A 16175-nucleotide genomic window follows, 5' to 3' on the forward strand; every position below is an offset into this window, starting at 1 on the left:
AATAATAATAATAATAATAATAAAGTCCGTCTCAGTGGTGTAGTGATTATTATTATTAGCTGCCACCTCCGGAGGCCCGGGTTCGATTCCCGGCTCTGCCATGAAATTTGGAACGAGGCACGAGGGCTGGAATAGGGTCCACTCAGCCTCGGGAGGTCGACTGAGTAGAGTGGGTTCGATTCCCACATCAGCCATCTTCAAAAGTGTTTTTTCTGTGGTTTCCCCACTTCTCCTCCAGGTGAATGCTGGGATAGTACCTAACTGAAGGCCACGACTGCTTCCTTCCCTCTTCCTAGCCTATTGGTTCCAATCTTCCCATCCTCCCATAAGACCCCTGTTCAGTATAACAGATGAGCCCGCCTCGGTGAGGTACTATTCCTCCTTCCCAGTTGTATCCTCCGACCCAATATCTCACGCTCCAGGACACTGCCCTTGAGGCGGTAGAGGTGGGATCCCTTGCTGAGTCAGAGGGAAAAACCAACGCTGGTGGGTAAACAGATTAAGAAAAAAAGAAAGAAAGAAAAAATAAGTTATTTCATAAAATCGTGATAGATTCCTTAACTGCTGAGATTGCAATATTTTTGTGGTATTATTAGGGATGCCTATCATTTTTCAGCTCTTTAATAAAAGGCTCAGTATCCTTCCATGAGCACCCATTATAAATCCAATCACTTCAATACATTCAAGTAAGGCACTGTAAGTAGCCTTCTTTGCATTGTCAACCTCCTGTGGCTAGTTTGAAGTCATTCTTGTCTATCCCTTCCAATCTTCCCATCCCCCTCTTCAGCACAGCAGGTGAGGCCACCTGGGAGGTTAGGTCCTCCTCTCCGGTTATATCCCCGTTCCGTTCTACTCTACGCCTCTTAGATGGCAGAGAAAAATCAAATCTCTTTTGGGCATCTATGGCTGAGTTTTAATTCAGTTCATGTATTTTGTGTCAGGGCTTACTAGGCACGCCGCTGGACAGATTTGTTGTGTTGGTGTGCCTGTTGACGCCTGTCATTTTTCATCTTGTTACGCGAGCAATTTTCCTAGAAGAGAGCAACCCGCTCGGTAAAGATTGTGTTGCGGGCTAGGGAAAAACCTGCTCCTGTTAAGCCCCATTCACAAATGCAACCGTAACGTAACGTAAACTTAAAATTACCGTTAACTTAGAAGTTTGCGGCCATGTTATCTGATGGAACCATTCACAATGCGCCGACGTAAACTTAACTGCGAGTCCGTAAAATTAAGAGACTGCAAACTCCAAGCTCTTGCGGTTAATTTTACATGAAGTTTAAGAACCAGCCAATCAGAGTAGACGTAAACATTGTATTTTGTGAGCGATATAATGACTTCTTTCGACGAAACACGTGTAATTCTCTTTCAAAATAATCTTTGTATGTATGTATGATAAAAGGAAAAAGAATTACAAAGACGCTGTACTGAAAGAGAATATGTGGAAATAAATATGCTGTAGCAATGAAATCTGACATTAAATGGCGGGAGACAAGCTCGCAGCGCTGGCGACGGGGCGAGTGACAAACCCTGTCATAAATAAAACCAGATAAAACAGTGTCCCTGGATATTTCTTAACATTATAACAGACTACTAGTTTACGAAAACGATATCAACCAAAGAAATAGATTCAAACATCTCATCAGGGTGTGATAGATAGGGGCATAGATGTCGGTAAAGGAGACCTTACATTTCTTTTTATTAGAAAAGGGGAAGCAAAACGTAAGAAATGCAAACAGTTTAGGTTTCAGCCGCATGTACAAAACGAACTGATGAGGGTCATTTCTTTCAGTAGATTACCGAAATCGCCCTGAGATAACCTTCTTTGATTCAAGGGATGAACCCATTTTCTGCACCGTTGTTTAGATCGCCTTTTCAGGTACACAGCTCCCAGGAGCAAAGCAATAGATGTTTGAAGTAATATGAATTCCGCTACCACGTTGTTTGATTCCATCGAGGTATTGAAATATAAAACTGCGAGATAGCCCAAAACCTGACTTCCGTGCTAAATAGCATGGCAGTGTTTTGTTTGGCTGCTGTGTACTCTTTACGTTAATGTTACGTTCCTCCATTGTGAATACCACAAATTTTACGGTTACGTTACGTCGTTAAGATTACGGTTACGTTTGCATTGTGAATGGGGCATTAGTGTGGTATTTCAGTGAGGCGTAGCAGTTTGGCTGCAGTATTTCGCGTGGAAAATGATGTGTTTCTCTACCATATTCCTATTAAAATAATTATTTGCTACGTATTTACGAGAGGATTACTAGCTGTAAGGCCCCATTCACAATGCAAACGTAACCGTAAACTTAACGACGTAACGTAACCGTAAAATTAACGTAAAATTTGTGGTATTCACAATGGAGGAACGTAACATTAACGTAAAGAGTACACAGCAGCCAATCAAAACACTGCCATGTTATTTAGCACGGAAGTCGGGTTTTGGGCTATCTCGCAGTTTTATATTTCAGTAGCTCAATGGAATCAAATAACGTGGTAGCGGAATTCATATTACTTCAAACATCTATTGCTTTGCTCCTGGGAGCTGTTTAGGCCTACGGTACCTAAAAAGGCGATCTGAACAACAGTGCAGAAAATGGGTTCATCCCTTGAATCAAAGAAGGTTATGTCCGGGCGATTTCGGTAATCTACTCTAGGAAATGACCCTCATCAGTTCGTTTTGGACATGCGGATGAAACCTGAACTGTTTGACTTTCTTACTTTTTGCTTCCCCTTTTCTAATAAAAAGAAATGTAAGGTCTCCTTTACCGACATCTACGAGTATGACCCTATCTATCACACCCCGATGAGATGTTTGGATCTATTTGTTTGGATGATATCGTTTTCGTAAACTAGTAGTCCGTCATAATGTTAAGAAATATACAGGGACACTGTTTTATTTATGACAGGGATTGTCTCTCGTCCGTTCGCCAGCGCTGCGAGTTTGTCTCCTTCCATTTACCGTCAGATTTCATTGCTACAGGATATTTATTTCCACCTATTATTTATCGGTACAGCGTATTTGCAATTCTTGTTCCTTCTATTATACATAGCCTATACACAAAGATTATTTTGAAAGAGAATTACAAGTGTTTCGTCGAAAGAGTCATTATATCGTGCACAACACACAATGTTTACCTCTGCTCTGATTGGCTGGTTCTTAAAGTTAACGTAAAATTAATCGCAAGAGCTTGGAGTTTGCAATCCCTTAATTTTACGGACTCGCAGTTGAGTTTACGTCGGCGCATTGTGAATGGTTCCATTAGATAAGATGGCCGCTAACTTCTAAGTTAACGTTACGTTACGTTCCCATTCTGAATGGGGCTTAATAATAAGAGAATGCACTAATGTTAAGTTATTGACTAAGAATTAGACGTGTATTTACATGTAATTAGAGAGCATTTCCTTGAAACTACGTTATATTTTAGTGTAGGATGCAATAGTTACGTAGACATGAAAAGGTTAGCACAGGATAGGGTGGCATGGAGAGCTGCATCAAACCAGTCTATGGACTGATGACTCAAACACAACACACAATTAAGTAGAGGGAAGTATTTACAAATGTTTTTGTGTACAATTTGCTTTACTTCGCATCGACTTTGACAGGTGTTATGGTAGTATAAGTGTTTTAGGTTGCTTTCTTTTTAGAAAAGACCGTTTCGTCCATTTCATGAAGACTTTTATCAGGTGGCCATGGATCCGAATTTGATTTGTAGAATATTTATGGTCTCTTAATGGTTGGGATTTGGAGTTTACGACGAGTGTCGATATTACAAATATATGGGTACATTTGCATTTGCAACTATTCTCAATACTTCGTTTTGGTGCACTTGTAGAAGTTCTACGTAACCGTTACTTGTTGTACCCCAAGGAGGTGCAGCATATTGCATAGTGGTTTTGATGAGTGGCTTGCAGAGAATGAATTTATGTTGAATGAGTTTTGATCTACGGGAAATTAATCCGTAGATGCTTGAAGTTCTCTCCCTTCCTTTCTCTAAGTTATAGATATGACTGCAAAAATTCAGGTATTTGTCAAGAGTTGCGCCGAGATACTTGGCTTCGACTTACCAACGTATTTCAGTGTCGAAGACACGAATGAATATTGTTGGCTTATGGTTCCAGCGAAGTGTGTGCAGTTCCGAAACAGTTTTTGATGGGTTTATTCCTATTCTCCATGTGTAAAGCCATTATTGGAGTAAGTTAAGTTCTTCTTGTATTTTGACGAGAGCTATATTTACCTCAATGGAGTCAGCAGTTATTTGTGTATCATAAGCATATTAGCTTATTTCTGTCTTTTCTATGTGTGGGATGTCATGGGCAAAAATTATATAAAGAAGGTGGCTGCTCAGTCTGGTGCTTAATGATGAACATAAATACCAGAATGAAAAGAAATCATCCATTTCACTGAACAGTTCAAGTATGTTGGTCCAGGGTGCGAAATCGTGGGGAAGAGGGGAGGGAGGGATTTCCCCCCACCGACGATTTTATCTCAAAAGTTTCCCCCACTAAAATTGCCCGGTGGGGATTCTTTCATTATAAAATTATGAGGAAAATGTAGAATACATATAATTTATGACTGAAATTAATGATTTTTACTGTACATAATTTTATGAAAACATCAGCAATAATTCAAGTGACTGCCAGAACTTGAGCAATAAAACAACGCAGCAGTGGTAATCCGGGCTGCAACCTGTTATTCATGTTTCACTCTGACAAGTCCATCTGAAACCCGGGGAAAAAAATATAAATTACTTGAAGCTTTTCTCCTTTGTCATTTCTCTAAGTAGCTCGAGCTTACACCACTTCTTGAAGAGGGTGTGTTTCCAATAAGTGGCCAATAGGATAATATTCGCTTAAGCAGTGTACAAACCGACACATTTTTTCAGTCAAAACTTAGCCCTGATAGAGGAAGGTTCCACTAATAAAGCGATAAGTCAGGACAAATCGCGCCTCGTCTGGCCTTTCGTAAGAAAGCGACAGTCTCTCAAAACTTCTCAGCTGATTGGAATAATGTTCTAATGTTCGCGTTATAATAACAAAATTCAAACAAAAAGATCTACAATTTACGTTTGGCTGGGGAGAGGGGGTAATTAAATTACAGGAGAAATTTACCCCCCCCCCCCTCGCGAAATACTGCCTGAAATAAACACTAGTAGTTAAGCCCTATGTCCCTTCCCCCCCTCCACCACCATTTATTTCTGATTTCGCACCCTATGATGGTGCATTGTTCTTGTAGCCAATATCTGGTACCAGTTTTAGTCCCTCAAGTATATCTGTGATAACTTGACAAACAACAGAAGTTATGACGTACCTACGAGGGTAATCCCAAAAATAAGGTCTCCTATTTTTTTTATAAATACAGAACTCTGTTCGTGTGGCTGATGGTCACAATATTTTGAAGAGTGGTTCCCGCGCTCGCATGTAAACATGTGCATGCTGCGCTGAGGCACTCAGTCTTGGCTTGGCAGCTATTAAGAATGGAGCTCCCGTTGTATGTTACCGCCAAGTGCGAAGTGCGCGCAGTTATTCGGTTTTTGAACGCAAAAGGTACTGAACCGATTGAAATCCATCGCCAATTGACGGAAGTGTATGGTGGGGATGACGAAACCTGGGCGTTACACTTTACAACTGAGACCAAGCAACAATCACGCCATTGGTTACATCCCTCTTCGCCAAAGCCGCGAAAATTCAAGCAAACATCGTGTGCCGGTAAAGTTATGACAACTGTGTTTTGGGATCGAAAAAGAGTCGACTTTATGCTCGCTGGGAATCGATTCAGCACCGACGACGAGGTGAAAGATGAGGTTCACAACTTCCTGAACAGCATGGCGGCGAGCTGGTATGACATGAGCATACAAAAACTGTCACAGCGTCTACAAAAATGCATCGACCGAAATGGTGATTATGTAGAAAAATAGCTAAATGTTCAAGCTGTAAAATGATGTAAACAATTGTAGAAATAAACAGGTCTATGTATTTATAAAATATATAGGAGACCTTATTTTTGGGATTACCTTCGTAGTTCGACATCATGCCGATAGATGTGTACCCACGTCATCATGGCGATGATGCGACAACGACCTCGCTGATAGAACCGTATTTTTCTTTTAAAAAGTACCAGAATAGTTCAAAAGTCGTGGTCATGAGAGGTTCATTGTATTTTTATTGTAAAGAAGACATACCAATCCTACAGATCTGGATAGATGCAGTCGCTTAAGTGCGGCCAATATCCAGTATTCGGGAGATAGTGGGTTCGAACCCCACTTTCGGCAGCCCTAAAGATGGTTTTCCGTGGTTTCCCATTTTCTCATCAGTTAGATGCTGGGGCTGTACCTTTATTAAGGTCGCGGTCGCTTCCTTCCCACTCCTAGCCTTTTCCTGTCCTATCGTCGCAATAAGACCTATTTGTGTCGGTACGACGTAAAGCAACTTGCATAACAATCTGTAACTGGTACCAATTGTAGCTGTTGATACCTTCTCGTTTTCTCAATATTGCTGCTTAGTAATATTCTAATTTAACTGATTACTTGTTAGTCGAGTAAAATATTTCTCATCTGACTGTAATTCAGTCCAATTACTTTTTTTCTTGAACTCTTCCCATCGCTGGTTATGTTACGGAGAATTGTGCACTTTTCTGTTTCAGCTGTCAGAATGTTTCTCGAAGCTGATCCATCCACCAGTGACAACACATTCCCGCATCTTGATCAACGACACTCTCGCGTACCCAGCCATCACGATCTGCCGTTCACCACCTTACAAGACCAGCGTCTTAAAGGTAACACACAGATGTAACACGGTTAAATACTCAGAATGTCTGCAGGTTCACAACAATCAATCAATCAATCATTCAATCAATCAATCAATCAATCAATCAATCAATTGATCCTGTAGAGCAGTTGCCCCGGCGGTAAATTCTCTATCCGTTGTTTACCTAGTCATTTTTAAAATAATTGCAAAGGATTTGGAAATTTATTGAACGTCTTCCTTCCTAAATATTAATCCAATCCCTAAATCCCCTTCGCATAAACGAAAATTTGTACCAATATGTCCTCTTGAATTCCAACTTTATCGTCATATTGTGATCTTTCCTGCTTTTTAAAAACAACCACTCAAACTTATTCGTCTACTGATGTCATTCCACGCCATCTCTCCTCTGACCAGTAGCGGGACTAAGAAGCTCGCCTCACCCCCCTACGCCCCGCAATAATTGAAAATGGACACCTCATTTCCTGATAACGAAAGTTACAAGTATATTGTGTAGTACAAGGTTGTACACTAGTATCTAAAAGTTAAGCATAATCACTAAATGAGGCCATACCACCTGATAGGAATGTCAGACGGATTGCTGAACAAACGGAAGCTGAATCGCGCACCATATGTCACACAGCTTGTCCAGAAAACCGTGTCTGAAAGGTTATGTTAGCTAAGGTACACATTTGACAAAAATTAACAAAACTTGGCGGTGTCTTCCACAACAAAATACATTGGTAATAGGGTGCATGGTTACCTCTAACGACCACACATTCTTCGCAGCGACGTGGCATGCTCTCTATCAGATGGTCCAAGAGCTGTTGTGGCAGTCGATCCCATTCCTCCGAAAGGGCAATGCGAAGGTCTTGGAGGGTGCTTGGTGGAGGCTGACGGTATGCAACTCGCCTCGCCAATACATCCCAGGCATGTTCTATAGGATTCAGATCCGAAGACCTCGCTGGCCAGTCCATGCGATGAATGTCTTCCCCAGCCAGAAATTTATCCACTAGAGCAGCGCGGTGCGGTCGTACATTATCGTCAGTTAAGAGGAAGTCTGGATCAACTGAACCTCTGAAGAGTCGAACATGTAGTCTCAGTAACTCATCCCTGTATCTCCGAGCGTTAACAGTGTTCCTCGGACCACCCATGAAGATGTGCAGGTCCGTACGGCTATTCAACATGATGCCGCCCCACACCATGACGCCACCACTACCATACTGGCCCCGTTCCACGATGTTCCTGTGATTGTATCGGTTACCTGGTCCTCTCCAGATTAATGTGTGACGGGAATTGTTCTGCAAACTGAAGCGGGATTCAATTGTGAAGAGCACATGCCTCCATTCATTCGTGGTCCAGTTTCGATGTTGACGGCTCCACAGTAAACGGGCCCGTCTCTGTGCTGGAGTGAGCGGGACGAACACCGCTGGACGTCGGGCAACAACCCTCCTGTTCTGAGCCTCCGGTACACAGTTTGCCGGGAAACGGCAACCCCTGAGACGGCTGTAAGCTCCGCCGACTATTGTCTTACAGGTGCACTCCGATTTCGTCGGGCGGTTAAGGCCAGATATCGGTCCTGCTGTGTGGTGGTTACCCTTGGTCGACCTGGTACTGGCCTACGACTAACATCTTCTGTGTCTCGAAATCGTCTCCAAAGCCTGGAAATGACACTTTGTGGCACATTCGAGGATACGCCGACTTTGGTCTGTGTCTGGCCTGCTTCCAGGCGGCCGAGTATTCTACCCTGCAAAACGGGATCCAAATGGCGTCGTTGTGCCATTACGTTCTCACGTTCAACCACGAGGATACACTGGGCACACTATAACAGGGCAACATGCCTGAGGGAATATGGGGCGCAGGCACTGGCTGTGTTTACCTTACGGTTACAGCGCTAGTCAAAGCAGGGAACACTCCTCTCCTATATCGGCCGCGACACACTGGACGACAGGAATCGTCTACAGAGTAGCTCATACGAATTCGTGTCGCCGAGTGGTGTAGCCGCCTTTTCCGGCCTCAGTTGCTCTTGTTACTGTCGAAAAGAAGCAAGGAAAGAAAGCGTCGTAGATGCCATTCACATGTTATGTTGAAAGGTCGTTTGAAACAAAGGATTCTTAAACTATTCGATGATATATGTGATGATTGTACCAAGTTTTTTTAGTTACTTCATATTGTCAAAGTAATCTTTTGATGAACCTTTCGAACGTGTAAAAGATATTACGGAAATGGATATCAAGTTGGGAAGAGCAATGCCGGCTTTTAACCTTCCACTACAAGAATTATGTGATGTGGTTTGCCATAATGGGATATATATATATATATATATTTCACGATTTTACGCTAAGCTTTTAAACATTCAAAGACCGAACATTACTGCCTACTGGTCATGGGAACGTATTACAAGGCGCAAGTATACTTGCACGACCGTAGGTTGGTAATGTCTTTGAGGTTGAGCCAGAGGTACTCCTGAAGCATGTGGTAATGTGACGGGGAGGGCCCACGTAAAATAAACGGTGGTTGGTACGCGTGGATGTTGACGGAATGGAAGGAGTACCTTTGGGTGTAGGGCTGTTTTGTCATATGTTATGTAAAACAAAACAAGGCATCACTGGTGTATGTGTTTAATTGACTGTACAGTTGAAGATGTGCCGTAAACTACCTCTGTCCACAATCTGTATCCATTTATACAGGTGAAAGGTTATATGTTGCCTAAGGGCAACAGTATGCAGTAGAGCAGGGCCTTTCAAACGCCCAAAATCTCACGCGTGCAAACTGAGGCGCCGAGGTCTTGTGCACAGTGCATCGGTCCCACTCGGCTCGGCTCGGACCAGCGCGTCGTCTCGGGGCTACTCGGCTAAGCTCGGCTCGGATTTGGAGCGCTACGGAACACGTGGGGAAAGAGAGAGACAGCACTATTGCTCAAAATCGAGGAGTGGGGGTCTGCACACTGGTCAACCAAGCGAAGTCGTCTTTTGCAATGTGCACCGTGCAATGCACTGAAGCATACACCCTGAGAGGCCCTGGCAGTAGAGGGTTAAGAGCCTTAACTTTAAGGTAAGTTGAACTGAAATGCTCGGCATTACTTGACATCATGCATTTCTCCTGTCAACACTGTCACAGTTTAAGTTCTAGCTGGCTGAAGAATTTGTATAATTAAATCTTCTCACTACATACAACAGCGCCACATCACCCACACGAACACACATCCCCCGTCCCTCCTACACCTCAACTTTCCGCCCGCCGTGAACCCAGCACGCCCAATAACTCCCCCACCCAACCTAAGTCAAGATCCCAACAACTTACTCTTGCTCTTACTAAGCTTCCTCACAACCCAGAACAGGCCAGCCCCTGTCCCACGCACCATAAACTAATACAAACCCATAGCCAGTTCCCCACCTCCTACTACCAAGTCGTCTTCTAATCTCTCGCCTTCCAATCAACATCTAAGCCTTTTTCTTCTTCTTTTAAAAGCATTGGAACAGAAGCACAGCTGTTATAGACAGTTAAGCAAAATCGGGCGTGATCACTCACTTTTGCTTCGCTCTCACAGCGCCTCTACTAGATGCTGAACTAGCACATGTGCCCGGTCATATCCTGGCCAATGAATGATTAAGATTTACACCATATCCCAATCCACCAGCTGTACTACAGAAATGGGATCAACTATCGACATAGCACGCAAGACCAAACACGGTCGACAGGCCAAACAGTTCACCCATCGACCCCTACGGCTCGATGCAACGAACATGGGGATGGCATGGCATGGCGCCACGGCTTTCATACGTTGTCTATAGACTCTCTTATACTCAGTCTGGAACATTTTAGGCATTTTTTATTCACTTGGACTTATTCCTTTAATTGTTTCCATTCGCGGCAGCCTTGGACCTTGTTTATGTTAAGACTAAATGTCTGTATTCCCTGTTTATGGTCGATCGGACGAAGATAGTCGTGTATTAAGTCCCACTCCGCTAGCGAGCTTGATCTGTCCGACCGCTTGGCGATCGACAGTCTGAACGAATGGACCATTGTCCCATGCAGTGAACAATTGAATAGATCAACAGTATTCAACAGCAGGACGATACTCACAACAGCGAACATTAACACAGGTCCATTTATCCTCGCACTCACGATAGCTCGTTTCCTCGTTGGCTCACGGCGATTCTCAGTCCACAGAATTACACGAACACACAGTACAGCCTAACGTTCTGTCGCCTCCAGTTACACACTCACTAGTCTCTCCGACACCACAACAACAGGTCCTCGTTCAGCCCGCGGTGGGACATTGGCGACAACCAGCACCTCTGTCGCCCTCAGCCCAGCCACCGAACCCCAACTCACTGAGTCTCACACTGACTCCCCCACGGAGTGCGACTCTGACTCCTAGTCCAACACTGACTGACTGTCCGCGGCTAGGCTCCCTTTCTGTAGCTCGCGTGATTTGATCCAGAAATTTCACAATGTCACTACAGGCAGAACATCCCCGTTGAATCTCCAAGGAACTCACAGGTAAGCCGGCCGCCGAGAACAATACATGGAAAGGCCGGCCCCACCCCACAGGCCGGCTGGGAGATTCCTGGTCGTCTGAGTCACGAGCCTCTTCCTGGAAGTACCGAAAATAGCTATCACGTGGCTGCCACGTAACATTACTGAAGTAAGAAAGAATTGAGGGAGTGCGGGAATACTTCTTGCTATAGTAACAACTGCGAATGGTGATCATGTAGGATATGTTCCTTGTAAACGTTGTGCTTCATTATTGGCATTTGCATCTGCTATCCTATATATATAAAGCCACAAGGCTGACTCACTGACTGACTGACTGACTGACATTAATGTTTGCCCACTTCCAAGTGAGCTAGGAACTTGAAATTCGGCAATCTGATAGCTATTAGGCTGCAACCCAAGGAAAAATTCAAAAAAGTTGAAATTTTTCATATTTAGCCCCCCTTTCGAACAATCACATTATCGGACTAAAATTTAGTGTTAGACCCTTCCAGATGAGCTAGGAACTTGAAATTCGGCAGTTGGATAGCTAGTAGGCTGCAACCCAAGGCAAAATTCCAAAGAGTTCAATTTTTTTATATTTAGCCCCCCACCGAATTCAAATTTCGGACTCAAATTTCGGGTTAGACCCTTCCGTTCCAGATGAGCTAGAAACTTGGAATTCGGCAATCAGATAGCTATTATTATATAACCCAAGGAAAAATTCCAACAAGTTCTTCTGCTATCTCACATATGAAAGCATACGTATGTAAAGTGCGGCCTAATACAGTGCGTCAATCAAATACAGTATCAAATGATATCAAGCCAAACATTACACACAAGTACGTCAAAATGCGTGCACGAGATCTCCATCCCTTTACGGTTGTTTCAGTAATAGGTTCGTAGATCCGTGTCAAAAACGAGTTAATGTTGGCGCAAACTATGCACGAATAAACCTTGCCGATATTCTTACTACAACGATTTATTTGAAGTATAGATAGAAGGCCATGTCTGAGAAACATATAGAAGGCTGTGTTATCAAGGACGCCTCATCTCATACTCTAGCGAACTGGTTATTTCATTCGTGGTAGTCTCATAGGCTCTGAGTCAGTTTCCCCTTTCCGATGCACTGAATTCCACATTTGTCGACTCCAGATTCCATACAGATGTCTTTCGGAAACGATTCATTAAATGCACCTAATTCAATCTTTATCAATTTGAGTTTTATTTATTAAAAAATATATTTATGATCATTTAATTTTCCGGAAGGTAAATTTTATAGCATTTCTTAATATAACCAGCGCTTCCGCCTGTAATTGTGTAATTACACAAAGATGATGAAGTCTTGTGTTATTTCAGAAATATGGACTGGGAGAGAATATCCGCTGGACCTCAGAGTGGGAAAACTTCCCTCACGATCAATACACTCTGCAGAATTTTTGGGATGAAGCATCGTATGCAATGCGTGACACCATTCCATTTTATGCCATGGGAGGCAGAAAAGAAAGTAAGTATGCATTTGCATCTAACAAAGGAAATGTCTGATCCCGACCGAAAAACCGTCGGAAAACGTGTGTTGGGATATGAAAATCCAACGTGCTGTCACCAGGATAAATGTATAGATTCACTGTCACTGGGCAACGTACTTAAGAAAGGTAATACAAGTCAAGGAGCCACTTTCAGTCCATGGCGTAGGAAACCATTTTCGGTCCCGGCACGAGGAGCCATATTCAGTCCGTGATATCCGGAAGTGTTTGGCTGTGTGTATTTGTGCCATGTCCAGCCAAATCTGACATTTTAAACGTAAGCGTATTCGTAGATGAATACTTATATAGGTAAAGACGTGCGTTCAATAATTATTTGCATTACTTTTCATCGTTTTAATTGATTTTTTTTTTCTTTGCGTTTAGGCCATCTGTGGACCACGGTGCTTGTGTTCTAGCTGTGTTTTTGTCTTCGTCTGCCCCTTTTAGCATACTGGATTGTGTTCGTAGTGACCTCTTGAGCCTTTCTGTTGGCCCAGTATTCCTTCATTTTCTCGCTGAATTCTTTCCTGCGCTCCTCTGACCAATTCCCGGCTCCTTTGTGGCTAGCTGATGTAAGGGATGTTAGGAAAGGTTTAGTTTTGACCATTAAACGGTATGCATTTCTGTCAGTAATGGCGGCTTGATTAATATTAAGCTCTGCAAGATCTTTGTCCACTTGTTTGGTCCAGGGGAATCCAGTAGCTTTGCCTTTGTTAGCAACCTTGAAGATCTTATGGGATAATCTATTAGGATCCATTCTGTATAGGTGTCCATAGAAAGTCAGACGTTTTCTCCTGATGGCATCTATGAGGTTTTCTTGATGCTGGTAGAGCTCATTGTTGGGTTTGTACCATCGCCTTCCATCTGGTAGGATCCTTGGCCCTATTATTCTTCTCAGGAATTTCCGTTCTTGCACTTCCAGGGCTCTCAGTGGGGTTTTTTTAGTTAGGGATAGGCATTCTGCTGCATAGAGGACTGATGGTCTGACTACTGCATTATAGTGTCTCAGTTTTACATTCTTTTTAATTGATTATTTATTTATATATTTATTTATTTATTTATTTATTTATTTATTTATTTATTTATTTATTTATTTAGTTATTTCATACTTACCCGTATTCATTGCTTACTTGTGTTAAAGCTTCAACAGCTCGGTATACGAGGCAGGTTATTGACGTGGGTGAGGTCCTTCCTGGAAGGTCGAACACAGTGTGTGGTATACGGAGGGGCCCGGTCACAACCTATCAAAGTAGCATCAGGAGTAGTCAAGGTTCTGTGATCGGTCCCCTGCTGTACCTCGTGTTTGTGCTCGATCTTCCCGGATGTTTAACCGCACACATGGCATAATATGCAGATGACATTGTTTGGTATGTCCGATTCGTTGGCTGAATGGTCAGCGTACTGCCCTTCGGTTCAAAGGGTCCCGGGTTCGATTCCCGGCCGGATCGGAATTTTAAACTTCATTAGTTAATTCCAATGGCCCGGGGGTTGGGTTTTTGTGCTGCCCCCAACATCCCTGCAACTTACACACCACACGTAACAGTAATAACACACAGTTATCTACTCATGGCAGATGCCGCCCACACTCATCGGACGGTCTGCCTTACAAGGGCTGCACTCGGCTAGAAATAGCCACACGAAAGTATCATTATTACTGTTTTGTATAAAAGTATAAAGAACATAGAAGATAGTCGAAAAACCGAGCTCGATAGCTGCAGTCGCTTAATTGCGGCCAGTATCCAGTATTCGGGAGATAGTACGTTCGAACCCCACTATCGACAGCCCTGAAAATGGTTTTCCGTGGTTTCCCATTTTCACACCAGGCAAATGCTGGGGCTGTACCTTAATTAAGGCCACGGCCGATTCCTTCCCACTCCTAGCCCTATCCTGTCCCATCGTCGCCATAAGACCTATCTGAGTCGGTGCGACGTAAAGCAACTAGCAAAGAAAAAAGATAGTCGAAAACTACAATCAGACCTACAATATAAATGTAAATATATTAGGATAAGTAGATCAAGAAACCGCATAGAGAACACAAATGAACTAAATAAGAATGTAATACCGCAGTGTGCAAAAATCAAACTTTTAGGTTTAATCATTTCTAAGGATTTGAAATGGAACCTGCAGACTGAGGAGGCAAGGCGAAAAGCGATAAAAATCATTATTACAGAGGGTTATTCCAAACTTAGGCCGTCGTTGAGCAGAGCTTCTTTCATCAATATGAGTACGGTAGTTATTTCTGAAAGAATGTGGGTTTCCCAAACTGTTCCAATAATAATCATCCCTTGCTGCCACTCACAACAATCAACAAGGCTTTTGAAGTAATTAGTCAGTTCTGAGAACCCAGAAGTAAGCGAAGATGCAAGAACAGACATCCTTCTTATTTAAAATCTAAATACTGAAGTTTCGAGCCTGTTTTTAACTCTCGGCAGTCAGTGTAGCTAAGTAGGCCTACGATGGACGGTTGAGTTATAAATTATTTGGTTCTAGGAACGAGAATATTTCTTATATTGTGACGATCAACGTGTTTTGGTTATTATAATTGGAATATGTATTTCTTGTGTGTGTGTGCGTGTGTGTGTGTGTGTGTGTGTGTGTGTGTGTGTTCGTACAATATAAGTGTATTATTTGTATTCCTTCGGATTTATTATTATTATTATTATTATTATTATTATTATTATTATTATTATTATTATTATTATTATTATTATTATTATTATTATTATTATTATTATTGTTACGGATTTTGGGTTGATCAGCAGAGGTGAAAGAAGGTGCGGGCTGGAATGGGTCTGACTACAAGTTCGAAAGATGAATTAAAATTTCAACAAAGGTTATATTTTCAAAACTTAACAATGGTGACATAGAATTTTGAGCGTACAACAGATAACAACCAGTTAAATCAGGTACGCAATCTAGAAGTCAAAAAAAAAAAAAAAAAAAGTTAACCAGTTTCCACTAGGGAAATAACAAAATCAGATACCAGAGTAGCTTTACAAGGAAAGCCCGATTTTCGGGTTCTTACCAGTTCTGGGATTCGTCCCACAAGTACAATTCCTGAGCCCTCAGCTCACAACCACACGTACCCAACGGGCAGAAAACCCTTAATTACATGGAGCTCTTGCTCCCACTTTACATCTCAAGCCTCTCTAAGGCCCTTTCATCACAACACCGTAAAGAACTGACCCGCTCTCAATTTTACAAGCCTATCAAAGGCCACAACAAACTTCACTCCTAACTGCCCTCAAGGCACACCTACAGTGAAACAGGGGTATCTAATACCCAACCTACAGGGCCTTTGCATGAAGAAAACAAAACATCAGGATGAGTTACTGGCCCAAAGTACAGAAAGAACTGGAGGCGTGAACTTGCACTCCAAAACACACCTTTTAAAACGTAAGTGGCTCTAGGCCGATACACAGGGGCTAA

At 42.7% G+C, this 16175-nt stretch overlaps 1 protein-coding gene across 1 annotated transcript in view; it reads left to right on the forward strand.

Moving 5' to 3' along the window:
* ppk17 (pickpocket 17) overlaps positions 1-16175 on the forward strand; it is an 81716-nt gene that overhangs the window by 35053 nt on the left and 30488 nt on the right. The window contains exons 2-3 of the mRNA XM_068229464.1: positions 6641-6772; positions 12580-12727. Of these exons, the coding sequence (XP_068085565.1) occupies positions 6641-6772; positions 12580-12727 (280 nt within the window). The remainder of the gene's footprint in view (positions 1-6640; positions 6773-12579; positions 12728-16175) is intronic.

Source organism: Anabrus simplex, chromosome 10 (assembly GCF_040414725.1).
Source record: "Anabrus simplex isolate iqAnaSimp1 chromosome 10, ASM4041472v1, whole genome shotgun sequence".
NCBI lineage: Eukaryota > Metazoa > Arthropoda > Insecta > Orthoptera > Tettigoniidae > Anabrus > Anabrus simplex.